General features: G+C 41.9%; 1 protein-coding gene across 9 annotated transcripts in view; it reads right to left on the minus strand.

Annotated features, from left to right (window-relative positions):
- Nucleotides 1–17,503, minus strand: part of TBC1D1 (TBC1 domain family member 1) — a 244,012-nt gene that overhangs the window by 96,350 nt on the left and 130,159 nt on the right. For all 9 annotated transcript variants that reach the window (XM_009206662.2, XM_009206659.4, XM_021938348.2 and 6 more), the window contains 2 exons: nt 14,691–14,782; nt 6,668–6,778 (listed from right to left, as the gene is read on the minus strand). In XM_009206662.2, the coding sequence (XP_009204926.2) occupies nt 6,668–6,778; nt 14,691–14,782 (203 nt within the window). The remainder of the gene's footprint in view (nt 1–6,667; nt 6,779–14,690; nt 14,783–17,503) is intronic.

Raw genomic sequence — 17,503 nt, forward strand, 5'->3', positions numbered from 1 at the left:
CCTTTCAGGCCCTCTACCTGCAGCCTGAGGATGCATAGTGAACTTTCCTCGAGGAGCTGTCATGAGGCTTAAATGAATGAATACAAATCAAAACACATATACCAAGGCGGGGTACAGTGGCTGATGCCTGTAATCCCAGAACTTTGGGAGGCTGAGGCAGATCATTTGAGGTCAAGAGTTCGAGACCAGTCTGGCCAACATGGCGAAACCCTGTATCTATTAAAAATGTAAAAATTGGCCAGGTGTGGTGGTGCATGCCTGTAATCCCAGCTACTTGGGAGGCTGAGACAGGAGAATCACTTGAACCCGGGAGGCAGAGATTGCAGTGAGCTGACATCGTACCACCGCACTCCAGGCTGTGTGACAGAGTGAGATTTGTCTCAAAAAATAAAAACAAAAAATGTAAACCAGACACTCAAAAAACGTCAGATATCATGACTATTACCTGTTCTATGAGCCTTTTTTTCGTTTTTGTTTTTTTTTTTTTTTGAGATGGAGTCTCACTCTGTCGCCCAGGCTGGAGTGCAGTGGTGCGATCTTGGCTCACTGCAACCTCCACCTCCTGGGCTCAAGCAATTCTCATGCCTCAGCCTCCCAAGTAGCTGGGACTACAGGTGTGCGCCACCACATCCGGCTAATTTTTGTATTTTTTGTAGAGATGCAGTTTCGCCATGTTGGTCAGGCTGGTCTCCAACTCCTGGCCTTAAGCTATCCACCTGCCTTGGCCTCCCAAAGTGCTGGAATTACAGGTGTGTGCCACTGTGCCCAGCCTACTTCCTACTTTTAATGGGAACCACTACAGACATCTTTGAAGCTTAATCACCACTACTTCCCCACATCTGGCCATATGCAGAAATATTTGGTGTTTATCCTATCAATTCATGTTTTCTACTTTTATATGTATGTATGTGTCCATAAAAGATATGTAGTTGAAACTAAATGAAAGGTGTCATACTGCATACATCCTTCTGTAAATTAGCTTCCTTCTTTCAATACTATTTTTGAGATTTACTCCTGCTGACAAATGTTTTCTGATTCACTCACTTTAGCCAGAGTGCACATTTTCACTGTATAACCTAATTTATCCATGTTCCTATTGTTAAACACTTATTTGCTTTTTTTTTCTTGCTTTTACAAAGGAGGCTGCAGTGACCTCTCTTGTACAGAGCTCCTTACAGACTCACGTGAAATATTTGGCAAGGGAAATAATGAGGAATGTCCTCACTGGGTCACAGGGACTGTGCCTCTTCAGCTACACCAGATACTATCAAGCTTCTCTCCCCTGAATGGTACCAATTCATATTCTCAGTATCAGTATAGGAAAGTTCACCTTTATAAGGTATTGTCACATTTTAAAAATTTCTGCCAGTCTAATGGGCATAAAATGTTCCTTAACTATGTCTTCCCCTCATTCTATTGCTATTAGGCATTATTTTATTCAGTAATCTGCTGTTCGAAGACCTTACTGTCTTCTTTGAATAATGAAATCCTAATTCACTAATGAATGCTACACATTTTTCAAGACATGAAAGAAAAAGAATGGATTCTGATTAGAGCGACATTCAGTTTTGTCCAATTATCCATAATTTTAATTCTATGAGAATGAGAATATGCATCAAAAGAATGGCTACTAGCTTAGAAATTCCTTTGAGAAGGGAAACTATCATTTACCTTTGTGTTTCACACTACAGAGCATACCCTGGACATGTAATACTGGCTTGTTCAAAATGAGTGAATGAGCAATGATCCCCTGGCAGGTCCACAGGAAATACACACCTAAGGTAACAGACTCACTCAGCAAATAGTGACCAAGTGCCTGCAAAATGCTATGCGCCACAGGGAGGCGCCTTACCTGTTGCAACTGGTTCTGTGCAATCACTGACCAAGTGTAAGGGCCTGTCCAGGCTCGAGGCAGCCTCCAGAGTAAAGGGAATTATCCACAAAGGGCCCCTAGGGGCCTGCCTTCTACTCAACACCAGTTACAAAGTTAAGAAAAGGGATAATTGCTTTCAAACTCATAATAAACCTTTCATAAAAGTGAAGCAAACTGAATTGTTTTGACATATAAAGAAAATATTGGCCAGGCGCAGTGGCTCACACCTGTAATCCCAGCACTTTGGGAGGCCAAGGCAGGCGGATCACGAGGTCAAGAGACAGAGAACATCCCAGCCAATACGGTGAAACCCCGTCTCTACTAAATATACAAAAATTAGCTGGGCATGGTGGCATATGCCTGTAGTCCCAACTACTCAGGAGGTTGAGGCAGGAGAATCGCTTGAATCCGGGAGGCGGAGGTTGCAGTGACCCAAGATTATGCCACTGCACTCCAGCCTGGCAACAGAGCAAGACTCTGTCAAAAAGAAAGAAAGAAAGACAGAAAGACAGACAGACAGAAAGAAAGCAAGCAAGAAAGCAAGAAAGCAAGAAAGAAAGAAAGAAAGAAAGAAAGAAAGAAAGAAAGAAAGAAAAAAAAAAAAGAAATATTAGCTAAAAGACTAAAGCAAGCAGCATCAGTTAGTAGATCCTAAGAGACAGAAGTGCATTTGTATGCATGTGTTTTTAAAGCAGGCCTGAAGAATCTCTGTGTACTTAATTCAGTGTTTCTTCTGCTTTCCCCTACTATCAAAAGATTGTTTTCCATGTCTATTGCCATAATTCAAATAAAGTTTGTTTAAAAAATTGCATTTAAAAAATAATTCACATTTAGAATATAACTTGTTCCTTATTTATCTTAAAATAAGTATCTAGAAGTTTCTCCTTGGAAGATGATGCTGGTTCTTAAGACAGTAATTTCTTTAAAAAAAAAAAAAAAAAAAAACAGATGGGGTATCGCTATATTGACCATGCTGGTCTCAAACTCTTAGCCTCAAGCAATCCTCCCATCTCAGCCTCGCAAAGTGCTGGGATTACAGGCATGAGCCACTGTGCCTGGCCCTCGTAGACAATAATTTCTAATTTGGAGGCTCCACAGTGAATTCAATTGCAGTCATTATATTGCACATCCTTCGACAGATGGGTGAACGCTAGGCATGAAAGTTTGGATTCAAGTTTTAAATCCTGATGCTACACTGAAATTCTCAGTTCAGAACCCACCATCCCCGGCTGGCACAATGTATCTACCAGCAGCCTTATTCATAATCAAGCAGCTCAGAAGGAGAATGGAGAAAGAAACTCTTGACATTAATACCACAGAACAAAAAGGAACAAACTACTGATACAAGCAACTGATCCATGCAACAATGTAGCATAACGTTTCTGATGAGTCTCAGAAACCTTATGCTCAGCCAAAGGAGCCAGAACTCAAAAGAGTATCATGCCATTTATAAGAAATTCTAGAACTGGCAAAACTAATCTAAGGTGAAAAAAAATCAAAACAGTGGTTACCTGGGGGAAGGGGTAGTGAGGACTGACTAGAAGAGGAATATAGGGCTACTTTCTGGTAGGATGAAAAAAATTTTTTTTTTTTTTTTTTTTGGAGACAGAGTCTGTCACCCAGGCTGGAGTGCAGTGGTACGATCTTGGTTCACTGCAACCTCCGCTCCCCGGGATCACGCCGTTCTCCTGCCTCAGCCTCCCGAGTAGCTGGGACTATAGGCGCCCGCCACCACGCCTGGCTAATTTTTGTATTTTTAGTGGAGACGGGATTTCACCGTGTTAAGCCAGGATGGTCTCGATCTCCTGACCTCCTGATCCGCCCGGCTCGGCCTCCCAAAGTGCTGGGATTACAGGCATGAGCCACCGCGCGCGGCAGGATGAAAATATTCTATATCTTGATAGTGGTTTGAGCTACCTGAATGTAGTAGCAGTCATCAAAACTCAACAAATAGTACACTTAAGATTTGCATAACCTACCAAATGTAAATTTCATCTCCCCCAAACTGGAAACAAACACTAAATTCTAGTTAATGATATGCATGCTAAAGTGTTTAGGGATGAAGGGTATTGATATCACTTAATTTGAAAGGCATGGAAAAATAAGATGGACTAATAGATATATGATAAACCAAATTAACAAAATGTTTAAAACTGTAAAATCTGGATGGTGGGTATATGAGTGCTCATAGTATAATTCTTTCAACTTCTCTATATGTTTGAAATGTTTCATAATAAAATGTCACAAAAAAAAAGAAAGAAAATCTTATCTGCTAGAAAACAGACCCAAGGAAATCAGTAAGTAGTTATATAGCATTAAATTTTGTTAAGCTCCTTAAAAAAATAATAATAAGATAAAGTACTTAGATGTCAAAGTGGCTCCACTACTCACTAGCTAACTACTTGACTGCTCTTCCCCATTTCCTCATCTATAAAATGGGTATTTTACCACCTACCTCAAAAATCCTGTAGAATGAATGGAGTCATTTACATAAGGAATGAGAACTGTATCTGGCACTTGGTAAACATTCAGTAAGTGACAGCTGATTTCATACTAATTTTTGTACCACCTCTGTGAATACAGGTGGAAACGACAAGTCCACTGACTAAAACGTGACAGCCTCTAACTTAATGTATAAGTCTTGCCCAAACTGAACCCTGTTCTGTAAGATCAAAAGACTCATTCAGGGTTTTTTCTATTTCGCAACTCCTCTGACAGTTACCCAGCACTATTCTTTCGGTCTTTGAAAAGCACATATGGCCTCCCTGCCGACCCTGAGCACGGAGAGGAGTGCTCGCTGTCCTCTGTCCACTTTTGAAGTCCTGTGGCCAGAGAAGTTCTTTGTCAAAGTCATGATCCTACCACGGTCTAGGTCACATCTTCCCACATTTACAAAAGCTTTAGAAATTTTTAGGTCCAACAAGAAGGTAATGAAATCCATGTGGCTAAACTGATAGCAGAAAACATGCAAAGAATCTATCAGTGAACCTCAAGGCTGTGCCTAACGGGTCTATAAAGCAGCTGCTGCTCTGAGAAGCCCACTCCTCAGAGCCCATGAGAGTGTCCAGCCTGGAGTACACCAGCCTCATCAGGGGATTAGGGCAGCTTCTTTATAGACGAAGACATGAGCCTTCTGGGTCATGATGTTTAGAAACCCCTAGTAAAAGTGTTGCACAGACGCCAGTTCTGCTTGTAAGGCTTCTACACTGAACTCTTATACTTTGGGGGGGGGGGCGGGGAACATTAAACACATTTCTCTATTGGATGATCTATGCTCAAACCATAAAAATATCCTGGTCCATAAAAATGAGTCTGCAGTTAGGTCAAAACTTTCCATTCACCACAAATGCTCAAAATGTTTAGTAAAAGAAGACTTTCCATCCACCGTAAATGCTTCATTCCCCTTTCTAGCAGTTATAAATTACTCCAAAATTATCAATTTTCTGTTGGAACACGTCAGACTGACTCAGATAAAAGATAGTCGGAACAGGGAAAAAAAATCAGTGGCACAAGAGGGGAAAAAGGGAGTGGAAAAGAGAAAAGAAATAGGCGAAAAATGAACTCGAGCATTAACTGAAAACTTAGACTGTGTGGTCCATCCAAAAGTGAACAGGAGAGACACGGAACTTGAATGCCATCTTGAGGGTACAGGCTGGGAAGGGAGGAATGGCTACACATCAAGACCAAAAGTCAAAAATTAAAAAAAACACAGGTCATATACTCATGTTAGAGTCACTGCTAAAGGACCCCATGGCTGGCCAATGAGATTAGAAACCATGGCTGACACTGTACACCAGCCCAAGGGTTCAGGGAAGGCATGCGTTTGCCTAAGCCATCGGAAGGTAGAAACCTAATGAGATTTGCTAAGTGTACACCCCATGAAAACTGTACACTTGGTTTAGGGTCCAGACGCAAAGGCTGCTGTGGGACAGGGCACACCGCTGAGCACAGAAGTGTCTTTGGCACACGCATGCGGGGAGTGTTCAAAAAGAAAAGGGGATACACTTTTGGGAAACTGAGAAACTTGTACATCCTTCACTGATTTTTCCCTAGATTTTTGGCCAACAAGTAACTAGCAAATATAAAACGTGTATGTTTTGAAGCTATTAATGGTTCATTACGAATGGACTCACACGGAGTCCAAAAGACAAAGGAAATGGTCTGTGGTACCACATAACATAGGGACTCCCAAACGGGAAGATCTTCCAAGGGAGAGATCTGCAGAGAGCCTCAGCTTCTACCTTGAGACCCCACAAAGAGAAAAGTTAAATAATGCTGTAGACAGTGGAGGGGAGGGAGACTCTGTATTTCCATCATGCAAAATGGAATTAATCCAAGTTCTAACCTGAAGAGCACATAAGTCAGGCTTGCCAACATTGTATCTGATTTGTGACCTAGCATTTGTATCACAAAGGACGTTCAGGTACTTTTTGTAATTCCAAAGGCAGCCATGCAATGTCCGTCCAGGTTTACAGAGAAGAAAGGCGAGGTGACAGACCAGCTCCCTGCAAGCCAAGCAGCTCATCTTGGTGGCATCCACTCTTACACTTAATTCTTGCTGCTCTAAGCCAGTCCTCTTATTAGAGCAACTGTTCCAACTCCACTATGGTGCAGATAGAAACTTTTCCTATCTTCTCAAGCATGCATAATCTAACACCCCCAAATCTCCCCTCTATGTGCAACAAAGGAAAATAAAACAGAGAGAGAAAAAGAGGTATCAGAGTTTCAGAAAATCCTCAAAACGCTGTCTACACAGAGACTTGGCAACAATTACAAGAGACAAAAATGCCATACCTGCTTCATCTCCCCAATATGGATGTGTTCTTTCTGTTTCTCTTCATATAAACATCTCAGAAAAGAAATAATCAATTCATTCTCTCGCTGTTCATTTCTTGGTCTCAATTTCTTGAAAACAAAAATCAGAAACAGGATTTTTAATGGTCAATAACACTGCTAAGCCGTCTCTTTTTAAACGCTAACAGTTTCCATTCACTAAACTAGTGCTTTTACTCAGTCATCTCACTAGGGGGCACCAATGATCCTAAAAGTAGAGGTAATTTTTAAAAAGGAACAGTGGAGCCAGAGGGTCAGATTCAGCTTGTGATCTCTGCTGTCCAACTACCTAAAATGAATCCTTAATATCAGATAGAGACAGAGTCAAAATGTTTAACAAATAAATAGTTTTTAAAACTCGAGGAAAAACACAAAATCCATGTAAATACCCAGAGGTCAGGGACCATAATGACCAAATATTGACAAACCCTTAGGGAATGGGCAAGGAAAACAGCAACGGGATTCAATGTCATAATTTCCCTATGTTGAATGTGTTCACCGTGAAGCACTCTGTGGAATCCCCATGGGGCACGTCCTTCCATACAAGATTTCATGGCGTGTACTACATTTCTTTCTTCTTCCTTTAAAAAAAATTCTCTATATACCTTTTAACTTTTAGACAGGGTCGTGGCACAGCACACTGGACCAAAGTCAGGACATGTAGGTTCTGGCTGCTGCCTAGAAGTGAGACGGAAGCCAAGCCCCTTAATCCTAGCTTCCCTGTCTGCTGAAGTGAGGATGGTGCGCAGAGGAAACTCCACGGTCTCCTCCTGCCCCCAAATGCCTTGGATTTGAAATGCCAGAGTGCATTTTTTAAAAGTCCACCTAATTTAATGTATTATTTTATCTGTATATAAACAAAGTAAAATGAATTGCTTTGGGATACACAAAGTTTTTAGTCTATAAATTTTGAAAATACATCTTTTTTTATATTGACAAATATCCATTGCCCGTTCCTCCTCTCTCCCTACTTCAAACTTCCAGCCTGTTCTTTAAAACAAATTCAGTGACATAAATGGATCGACTACACAAGGATCTGAGTCTGGGTCAACACCACTCTTGGTCACTTCTTCCCCAGCTAACTAAGAAAGCGACTTTACCCTGCACGTCTAACCCAGACTTTCTGACAGTCCTTTCTTAAAGAAACCCAGTCCTTTCCTAATGAACAAGATAAAAGGTAAGTTGTTCTTGTCACGTAAGGAAAAGATAGTTAATGATTAGAAGGGTTTGTTTCCATCGAGGACTTCCTGTTCTTTCAGATTTCGGACTGAGATATTAAATATTTTAGAGGCTAGCGCAGACACTCTCAACCTGGACTCCAGGCCATGAACCTCAATATTATAAAATTTTACAAGTTACATGCAACAAGTGGATTCCTCTAGAGAAAGTGAGCATTAGATTCTCAAAAAGGAAAGTGGCAGTAATGCCACATTCCCAACTTAACACTGCTAGATCAAAGAGTTATGGACACACTAAGTCCAAATGTCCACAAAACAACAAGAACTCCCATTTATGGTTGGTGGGGATGCAAAACAGTACAGCCACTTTGGAAAACAGGCCGGCAGTTTCTTGTAAAACTAAACACATTCTGACCACATGACCCAGCAACTGCACTCCTTGGTGTTTACCCAAATGAGCTGAAAACTTATATTCACACAAAAACCTACGATCTCATGTTTACAGCATCTTTATTCACAGTTATCAAAACTTGGAAGCAACTAAGATGGGCATCAATTGGCAAATGTAAAGAAACTGTAGTGCATCCATAAAACGCAATATTATTCAGCAATGAGAAATGAGCTATCAAGCCATAAAGAGACATGGAAAAACCTTAAGTGCATATTGCTAAGCAAAAATAGCCAGTCTGAAAAGGCTACTGTGTGATTCCAACCACATGACATGCTGGAAAAGGCAAAACTATGGAGAGAGCAAAATGATCAAGGATTAGGGAGGAGGTGGGAGAACAGGCAGAGCATGGGGATTTTTAGGGCAGTGAAACTATTCTGTATGATACCATAATGATGGGCACATGACATTAAGCATCTGTCACAACCCACAGAATATAGAACACCAACAGTGAACCCAAATGTAAGCCATGAACTTTAGTTAATATTAATGTACAAATATTGGCTCATCAATTATAATGAATGAACCCTCAGTAATGCAAGATATGTTAAAAATCGGAGAAACTGTGGGGTGGGGGACAGTGAAAGCTAATATGGAAACTCTGTACTTTTCACCCAATTTTCCTATAAACCTAAAACTACTCTAAAAAAAAATTAAGTCTATTAAAAAAAAAAAGGTCCAGGGAAGCGAACAGGAATTACGAGAGGCCTCTGAGCAGGTACAGGCGCCTGATGGTTGGCCCACTCTTTCTTCTCCTGTGTCTTTAATTAAACCTTCCAGCTACCCCCACAAGAAAATGTATATTGTGCTTGGAGAAATTCTTCATCATCATCTATTTCAAAATATTTTAAAAAGCTAATCATATAGTAGAGGAGAAGTATTAATGTATTTTTCCCCTCAAAATACACTTTAAAAAACTATTCAAATAGGAAGGAAATTAGACCACAACTAGGAACAGTATACTACCACAGTTGTTTTTCATTAAAAACTGATTAAGAACCAGAGCCTGCATCATGGAACTTGTTAAACATCATAGAGAAGTCACTAAAGCAGAGAAATAAACGTTTATGGTGTTATACACGATCAAGAAACAAATCTTTCCTTAACGTAATTCTGAAATACAATTAGTGAGTTGTCATCTCCCTAAAATCTCCCATGCAACTTCACCATCCTCGATAGTGGCAAATCATTATTATTATTATTTTTTTTTTTTGAGACAGAGTCTCGCTCTGTCACCTAGGCTGAATGAAGTGCAGTGGCGCAATCTCGGCTCACTGCAAGCTCCACCTCCCGGGTTCACGCCATCTTCCTGCCTCAGCTTCCCGAGTAGCTGGGACAACAGGCGCCCGCCACCACCCCCCGTCTAATTTTTTGTATTTTTAGTAGAGATGGGGTTTCACCGTGTTAGCCAGGATGGTCTCGATCTCCTGACCTCATGATCCACCCACCTCGGCCTCCCAAAGTGCTGGGATTACAGGAATGAGCCAACGCGCCCGGCCAAATCATTATTTCTTAAAGGTGATTTAACTTTATGAACATTCATCAGTCAGAGAGACAAGTCTTAGGAAAATAATGGGGAATAAAATTAGGTAACATCACTTTGCCATCAAAAATTACCTGCTTGTTCAAAATTAAACTATGGTGTCAGAAGTCAGGATGATGGTTACCTTGAGGCAGACACAAAATAGGACTATGAGGCAATGGAAATGCCCCATTTCTTTCTTTTTTGGGGGAGACAGCGTCTCACTCTTTCCCCCAGGCTGGAGTGCAGTGGCACAATCTTGGCTCACTGCAACCTCCGCCTCCCAAGTTCAAGCGATTCTCATGCCTTAGCCTCCCGAGTAACTGAGACTACAGGCACGCACCACCATGCCTAGCTAATTTTTGTATTTGCAGTAGAGAGAGGGTTTCGTCATGTTGGCCGGGCTGGTCTTGAACTCCTGACCTCGAGTGATCCACCCACCTTGGCCTCCCAAAGTGCTGGGATTACAGGTGTGAGCCACCGCGCCTGGCCGGAAATGCTCCATTTCTTAATCTTGACACTGGCTGCACAGTTGTATTTACTTTATAAAAATTCACTGAATTACACATCTTTGATTTGTGTGCTTTTCTATCTGTATGTTATACTTCAATTTATAAAAGAATATTACAAAAACAATTGCCTGTTAAAAGTAACAAAACTAAGTTAGTTACATGTTTCTTAACCTACAAGAGGCTTATAAATTATCATAAAGGAAATTCAGAAATAAACTGCCAGCTGGGCAAGGGGGCATATACCTGCAGTCCCAGCTACTGAGGAAACGGAGGTAGGAGGATTGCTTGAGCCCAGGAGCTCGCAACTGAAATGTGTTCTGATCACACCCTAGAATAACCACTGCACTCCAGCCTGGGTAACATAGTGAGCCCCTTTCTCTTACAAAAAAATTAATAAATCAATCAATACATTTCCAACACTGATTAATGCATCCCAGAACGTTGAAAACGAAAGCCCATGGTCTCCTAAGGGAACTACTTAAAAAGACAACACTCACGTGGACACTGCAGTCTACCATCTTTCAAACAATTATAATCCCATTTTGTAAGAAATCATTTTAAAACCATGGAAAATCCAACTAACCTGATATATATTCTTCAGAAAGTAAAAAGAGTCTCTTCTGACCATTAACCTTTAACTTGTGAAGTCAGTCACTTAATGACTTATCAATGTCTATTGCGTACAAATCTACTTGATTTATCTAGTCAGTATTTAATTAAGTCATTCCCTCAAACACACTCATATAGATTAGGAGAATTAGACTTTGAGATATTTTATTTACTAGCCCCACATTGGCTTCACAGCAATTCTTATCCTGAGATGATCAATTTGGATTCAGTATATTCACCCAGTAACAGAGCATCAGGGGGTCATCCTCACCTATGCCTAGCTAGATATGTTTGAAAATGAAACATTTCAGAAAGCTCATAAATAAAAAGACAGCTTTGCAGTGTGGTTTGCCCACATGACTGTCTGGCACCAAGTTCTCAGAGTGCTCAAAATCAGCTTGTTTACAGCAGAGATAACCTCCAGCATCGTTTACACAGTTATCAGTGATTTCTTTATAGCTGTTAGAGTTCCATTTTTTTAATTAAATATTCATTTACATGATCCTTGAATATGGTATGTTTTAATAACTAAGTAATCATGTACCATTAATTTCAATGGTAATTATATTTCCGTTATGAAAATTTGCACGTGGAGCACTTTTTCAGAAACAAATTCCCCTGCAGGAAAGACTGAACAAAGGAAAATATTTACCATTCTATTTATAAGAAGACTCCGGAAACTGCAAAGTCACCTTTTTCCTTACAACCTTTTTGAAATGTATTATTTTCAAGCACATCAGCCAGCATTGCTGTCTAAAACGAAACCAATGACTTGGTTTATAAAATGTTTTACAAAACCAAGAATGGTCATTGAGGACATAATTCAACAAGACCATCTAACAAGCCTCTAGAACAAAAGATTCATGGGCAAATCTGTATCACTCAAGGAACAGTCACACTCATGGTGATGGAAGACAAGGCGAGAGCTGGCTTTTCAAAGTTGGTGAACAATACAACTTCCCTTTGGTGTCTGATGCAACTAAACAATTACAGAGACCTCTAGAACAACACATAGGGGCCTCAGGATATTAACTGAATGCTCTTTTTTTAAAGCAAACCTTAGTCATAACCTACTCTGTTCTGAAGTGTCTTTGCCATGATGTTCTCAGTGCCTAAAAGCCTGCATGAGTCACAGAGAATCTTGGAATCATGCCCATTAGGAACATCTCACTGCTGCGGAAGAATATTTTGTGTATTACCTATACTGATTCATCACACTGTTTTAGGGAGAGCTATGTGGTGCTGTCTAGACAAAAAAGAAAACCCACATTATGAAAGGGAAGTTCCTCTTCTATGCTTGCTAGAAAGATGGTTTCGTGGCCAGGCGCGGTGGCTCACACCTGTAATCCCAGCACTTTGGGAGGCTGAGGCAGGCAGATCACGAGGTCAGGAGATGGAGACCATCCTGGCTAACATGGTGAAACCCCACCTCCTGAACCCAGGAGGCAGAGCTTGCAGTGAGCCGAGATTATGCGACTGCACTCTGGCCTGGGCCACAGAGCAAGATTCAGTCTCAAAAAAAAAAAAAAAAAAGAAAAGAAAGATGGTTTCTTAAAGTGACTGGACAGTTCTAGAACAGTAAGCGAGCCAGCATTAGATGAAAAAGGCCCCAGCTTGAATTGTAAATGCATTAACAATCAGAAGCGTATTGTCCATTTTTGAATTCCAAAGGCAAATCACATTATATTTGTCTAAGACTATTGTGTACTTAGAACTCTAAAGATCTTTTAAGAAAAAACAAAGTAGCATGTCTCAAGTTGATTCAAAAGAAAACAAGAAAATGTAAAGACAAGTGAAAATTGTGAAAATTACCCTCTAGGCTATTTGAGACATGAAAAAACATCTTTCTATGCTCTCTTCCTACAGCATATGCCAATTCTACTGTAGAAGGAGAACAAGGGAATAAGACAAGACCTCTAACATGTGATTAAAATGAGAAAGATGGCCGGGCGTGGTGGCTCACACCTGTAATCCCAGCACTTTGGGAGACTGAGGAGGGCGGATCACAAGGTCAAGAGTTAAAGACCAGCCTGGCCAATATGGTGAAACCCCGTCTCTACTAAAAATATAAAAATTAGCAGAGTGTGGTGGTAGTAGGTGCCTGAAATCTCAGCTACTCGAAAAGCTGAGGCAGGAGAATCGCTTGAATCTGGGAAGCGGAGGTTGCAGTGAGCCAAGATTGCACCATTGCACTCTGGCTCTGGGTGACAGAGTGAGACTCTGCCTCAAAAAAAAAAGAGAGAGACAATCCTTTCATTTTTTTACACTAACAGAAAGCAGATCGTGGATCCTAGTATAGTATTTTCCCAGTAAGGAGGGAAAAGCACTTAAACCCACCCAGTTGCTAGCTGTCTTGTTTAATGGCTCCTCTATTTACAGAATCTGCTGCCTGCCCCGCAAAAGGAGATATTTATTCTTTGTTTTGATATGCTTCCCTCCCTAAAAAAGTGCCAGGGAGCCATCAAAAATGGCCCTCGGCTAAAGCAGACATGAAATTTTGGATGACCTCATTAAAGATTCATAATGAACAGGCTACAGGCATGCCAGCACACACAGCATGGTCTCCCCGAGATACATTGCATCTAAATGCAAGGGCAAGAGCTAGCTTCCAAGTTTACTGCAGAAAGCCGATGAGCTTGAATTTTGTTTTGTTTTTGTAGGTTTGATATATTATCGGGTTCCAAGTAGACAGCATGACCTAAATTTATTTTCAAAAACAAAAAGAAAAAACGGTGTGGGGAGAAAGAAGGAACAATTCTGTTCAAGCTCATGAACCAAATGTTGTCTCATTCGACTGCCACACTTAGGGCTGAAATCCTAAGCAGGAAGGGGCGGGCAGAGGTTTCCCAGGGAACAGATGAGTGCATGTGGACCAGAGGCCAGACCTTCTGTCTCCCAGACTAAGGCGCTTTCCATTTTATAATTTCCTCTCTCTTATGCTAACATTTGTTTAAGGAAGAAGCTTGTCTGTTTCAGTTAGTTTTACTATCTAAGCTAAGGCCTGATGGGAATCTGCAATTCTGACCTGGACCCTCTATGGGACTGTGAAAGCTTAAGCCAAGCAGGTCCAACATGTGGCCCAGGACAGCCCTCAATATAGTCCAACACAAATTCATAAGCGCTTTTAAAACATTATGAGATGTTGGGCCTGGCGCGGTGGCTCACACCTATAATCCCAGTACTTCGGGAGGCCAAGGCGGGCGGATCACGAGGTCAGGAATTCAAGACCAGCCTGACCAACATGGTGAAAGCCTGTCTCAACTAAAAACACAAAAATTAGCCGGGCGTGGTGGCGCGCCTGTAGTCCTAGCTACTCAGGAAGCTGATGCAGGAGAATCACTTGAACCCGGGAGGCGGAGATCGCCGTGAGCCCGGATCGTGCCATGGCACTCCAGCCTGGGCAACAGAGCAAGACTCTGTTATACAAACAAATAAACAAACACCATTGATATTGTGTGTGTGTGTGTGATTTTTGTTTTTTTTTTTAAGCTCATCAGCTATCGTTAGTGTCTTTTATGTGTGGTCCAGGACAATCCTTCTTCTTCCAATGTGGCCCAGGGAAGCCAAAAGATTGGACACCCCAGAAACCAAGACGAACTCAAGGCACCTTACCCCAGGCTGGGACAACACTGGTTTGCTATTTTGTATACATAGCATTTCCCAGGTAAGCTGCCTGCCTTTTCTTTCCTTCTAGAAATTAGTAACTGTACTGTACCTGAACCTCTTCAAAAATAGTCGCCTGCTCCTGATTGGTTAATGTTGTCAGGTGCTTTTGCAGTTCTAGTTTTGTTTTGGAAGAATTCATTCCTATTAAGAGAAAAAAAAAGAGGCATGAAAAAACTCTATGCAAAAGTTGTGAGATAGGAAGTTAACCTCTTCCACACACATCCCCTTCACATTCTCTTCCACTTCAGACTTTCAAGGTTTTATGGAAAAAAAAAAAAATTTATTATTTTTTTTTGACATGGAATCCCACTCTGTCACCCAGGCTGGATTGCAGTGGTGCAATCATGGCTCACTGAAGCCTCGACCTCCCAGGCTCAAGCAATCCTTCCACTTCAGCCTCCCCAGTACCCGGGACTACAGGTACATGCCACCATGCCCAGCTAATTTTTGTATTTTTAGTAGAGACGAGGTTTCACCATGTTACCCAGGCTGGTCTCGAACTCCTGAGCTCAAGCAATACGCCCACCTCAGCCTCCTAAAGTGCTGGGATTACAGGCGTGAGCCACTATGCTTGGCGTGGAAATTTTCATCGAAAATAGTGTTCTGTTATCTTTGTCATCATCTTCTAAACGAGCTCTGATGCACTGGACACTGAATAATAGGCATTAAGCTTGCACCATTTAATTCTCAAAACAATCTGATGAAGAGGATGCTATTACCCCCAGTTTACAGCTAAGAAAACTAAGACCCAGAGAGCTTATGTCATTTCCACAGACCGCTTATTTGTACTCTACCTCAGGAATGTGTGGCTCCAAATTACTTTCTCCCTGTTAAAATACCTCACATAATCAGAAACTCCTCCTCAGAAAATGATAAATTCTTGTGTTGATACGTAAACCTGACAACTTTTTCTTAGGGAAAAACAACTCCTATTCTGTTGGAAAACTGACACACATTTCTCTTGCATGCCAGGTTCCCATCACAGAAAACTGATGCATGTGGCTCACAATTTTTCTTACACTACCACATGCTTATTAATAACTTAATGAACATTACATTTAATTAATGTTACAAAGGGTTTTGAGGGAAAGTTATAAAAATAAAGTCATTACATCATTTTAGTACCCATTAGAACCTGGTATTTCAAGAAGTTCCTTCCCCACACAAATACGGCTCAGAGCCTGCACTGCCTTTTCTTGGTGTCCAGTGATAAACGTCACACATGATGAGAAGGTTGATAATGAAAGAATATGCTGACCCAACTGCCATGAAAAGAAAAAAACTGCACGGGTTATTTTTCTTCCAAGGGCAGCTCTCACCTCGCCCACCTGGCCCTGTCTTCTCATCCCACCAGCGTGGCCCTGAGGCAGAGGCCTGGCCAAGGCTCTGGGCTGGAGAACAGTGTGCGAGGCACCTACATCACTACGGATGGCCGGGAGGGAAATCTGCTGGGCCAGGGGCTTGTCTGTAAGGACTTGGAAACCATGCCTTCGCTTTGCAGACGGTTTTGCTGATGCCCAGAGAAGCCAGGCGACTTGTGAAAGGCCAGGAGGCCCATCAGCAGCCAAGTCTGCCCAAAGCCACGGCTCCTCCCCTCCCACGGCAGCCGAGGCAGATCCCACAACCTCTCAGTAGAGTGGGACTGTGGCAGAGGCGGCTGCCCTATCACACTGTTACAGCCATCTCTGCTTCCAGAAAGACATTCTTTTTCCCTTTTTTTAACCCAAGAAAACCCTGAGGCCACCGTAGAAATAATATTTAAGTGACTGCCAAGCCATTTCACTTAACACTTTATGTGCATTATTTCATTTCACCCTAAAATGAATACTAGAAATGGGCCTTTTTTTTTTTTTTTAAAGTAATCCCAGTGCCCACTGAAGAAACTGAGGCACATCGAAGTCAAGTATTTTGTCCAAGGTCATCAGCTAAGTAAGTTGCCTCCAGCAACCAAACCCTTAACTGCTCCACTGCCCTCCCTGACTAGCAGAGCCAAGTCGCCTGACACTCAGGTGACTGCAATACAAGAGTGAGCGCAGAGGTGGGTTAAAGTGCAGGAAGGACGGCGCCTTCGTCAAAGTGCAATGCAGTCACTCTTTCAGCAAGCTGTCAGGTCACATGAAGCCAGGGAAACAGACAAGGCTTTACTGTATCAACTACTTAAAGGCTGACGTGAAACAGAGTTAAGATTTATGAATCAAATAAGCACGAAGTCATCATGCACTAAAAATCTCCCCCACATATGGAGGACATCTCTGACAGTCAAAGTATCATATTTTGGAAAAACGATATTGTTTCATGAAACATTCGGATGTGGGGAATAGACGAATAAATGCCAAGGCCTAAGAACACTTAGACTAACTAGACGCTCTGCCAATCTCAGGTGAAATCACGAAATGCAGCCTAGTCGTCGCTTCGGCAGCTGTGAAGCAATTCTCTGAGCAGTTTCACCCTGTCTGCAGGATGCCTAACTCATGAGGTCCTTCCGGCCCCATCTCTAAACAGCCGGCCCGCGTAGGTGCGAGCTCCTCCCCCAGGGATTCTCACACAGCTAGCGCCTCCTGGGTGGTTTCTGTACACCCACTGAAAGCACCCTTCAGTTCCACACTGAACGCGTCTCCTCAGAGAGGCCCAGGTGATGCCAAAATGGCTTATGGAGGGGAATGGGAAGCAAGGACTGAAGCAGAAAAAGGTAACCAGCGTCAAGGGAGTTTCCAAACTACAACCCCTCCCCACTCCTCTGGTCAGTGAGGCCGCCTCCCTGCCGGTGCAGAAACGGCCCTTGTTAGAGGGAGCGGTGATGAATGACTGTGTTTTACTGAAGGAAAATTTGCTCTGAGAGCAAAAGAAAATCTTAGTTCAACT

Source organism: Papio anubis, chromosome 3, assembly GCF_008728515.1.
Source record: "Papio anubis isolate 15944 chromosome 3, Panubis1.0, whole genome shotgun sequence".
NCBI lineage: Eukaryota > Metazoa > Chordata > Mammalia > Primates > Cercopithecidae > Papio > Papio anubis.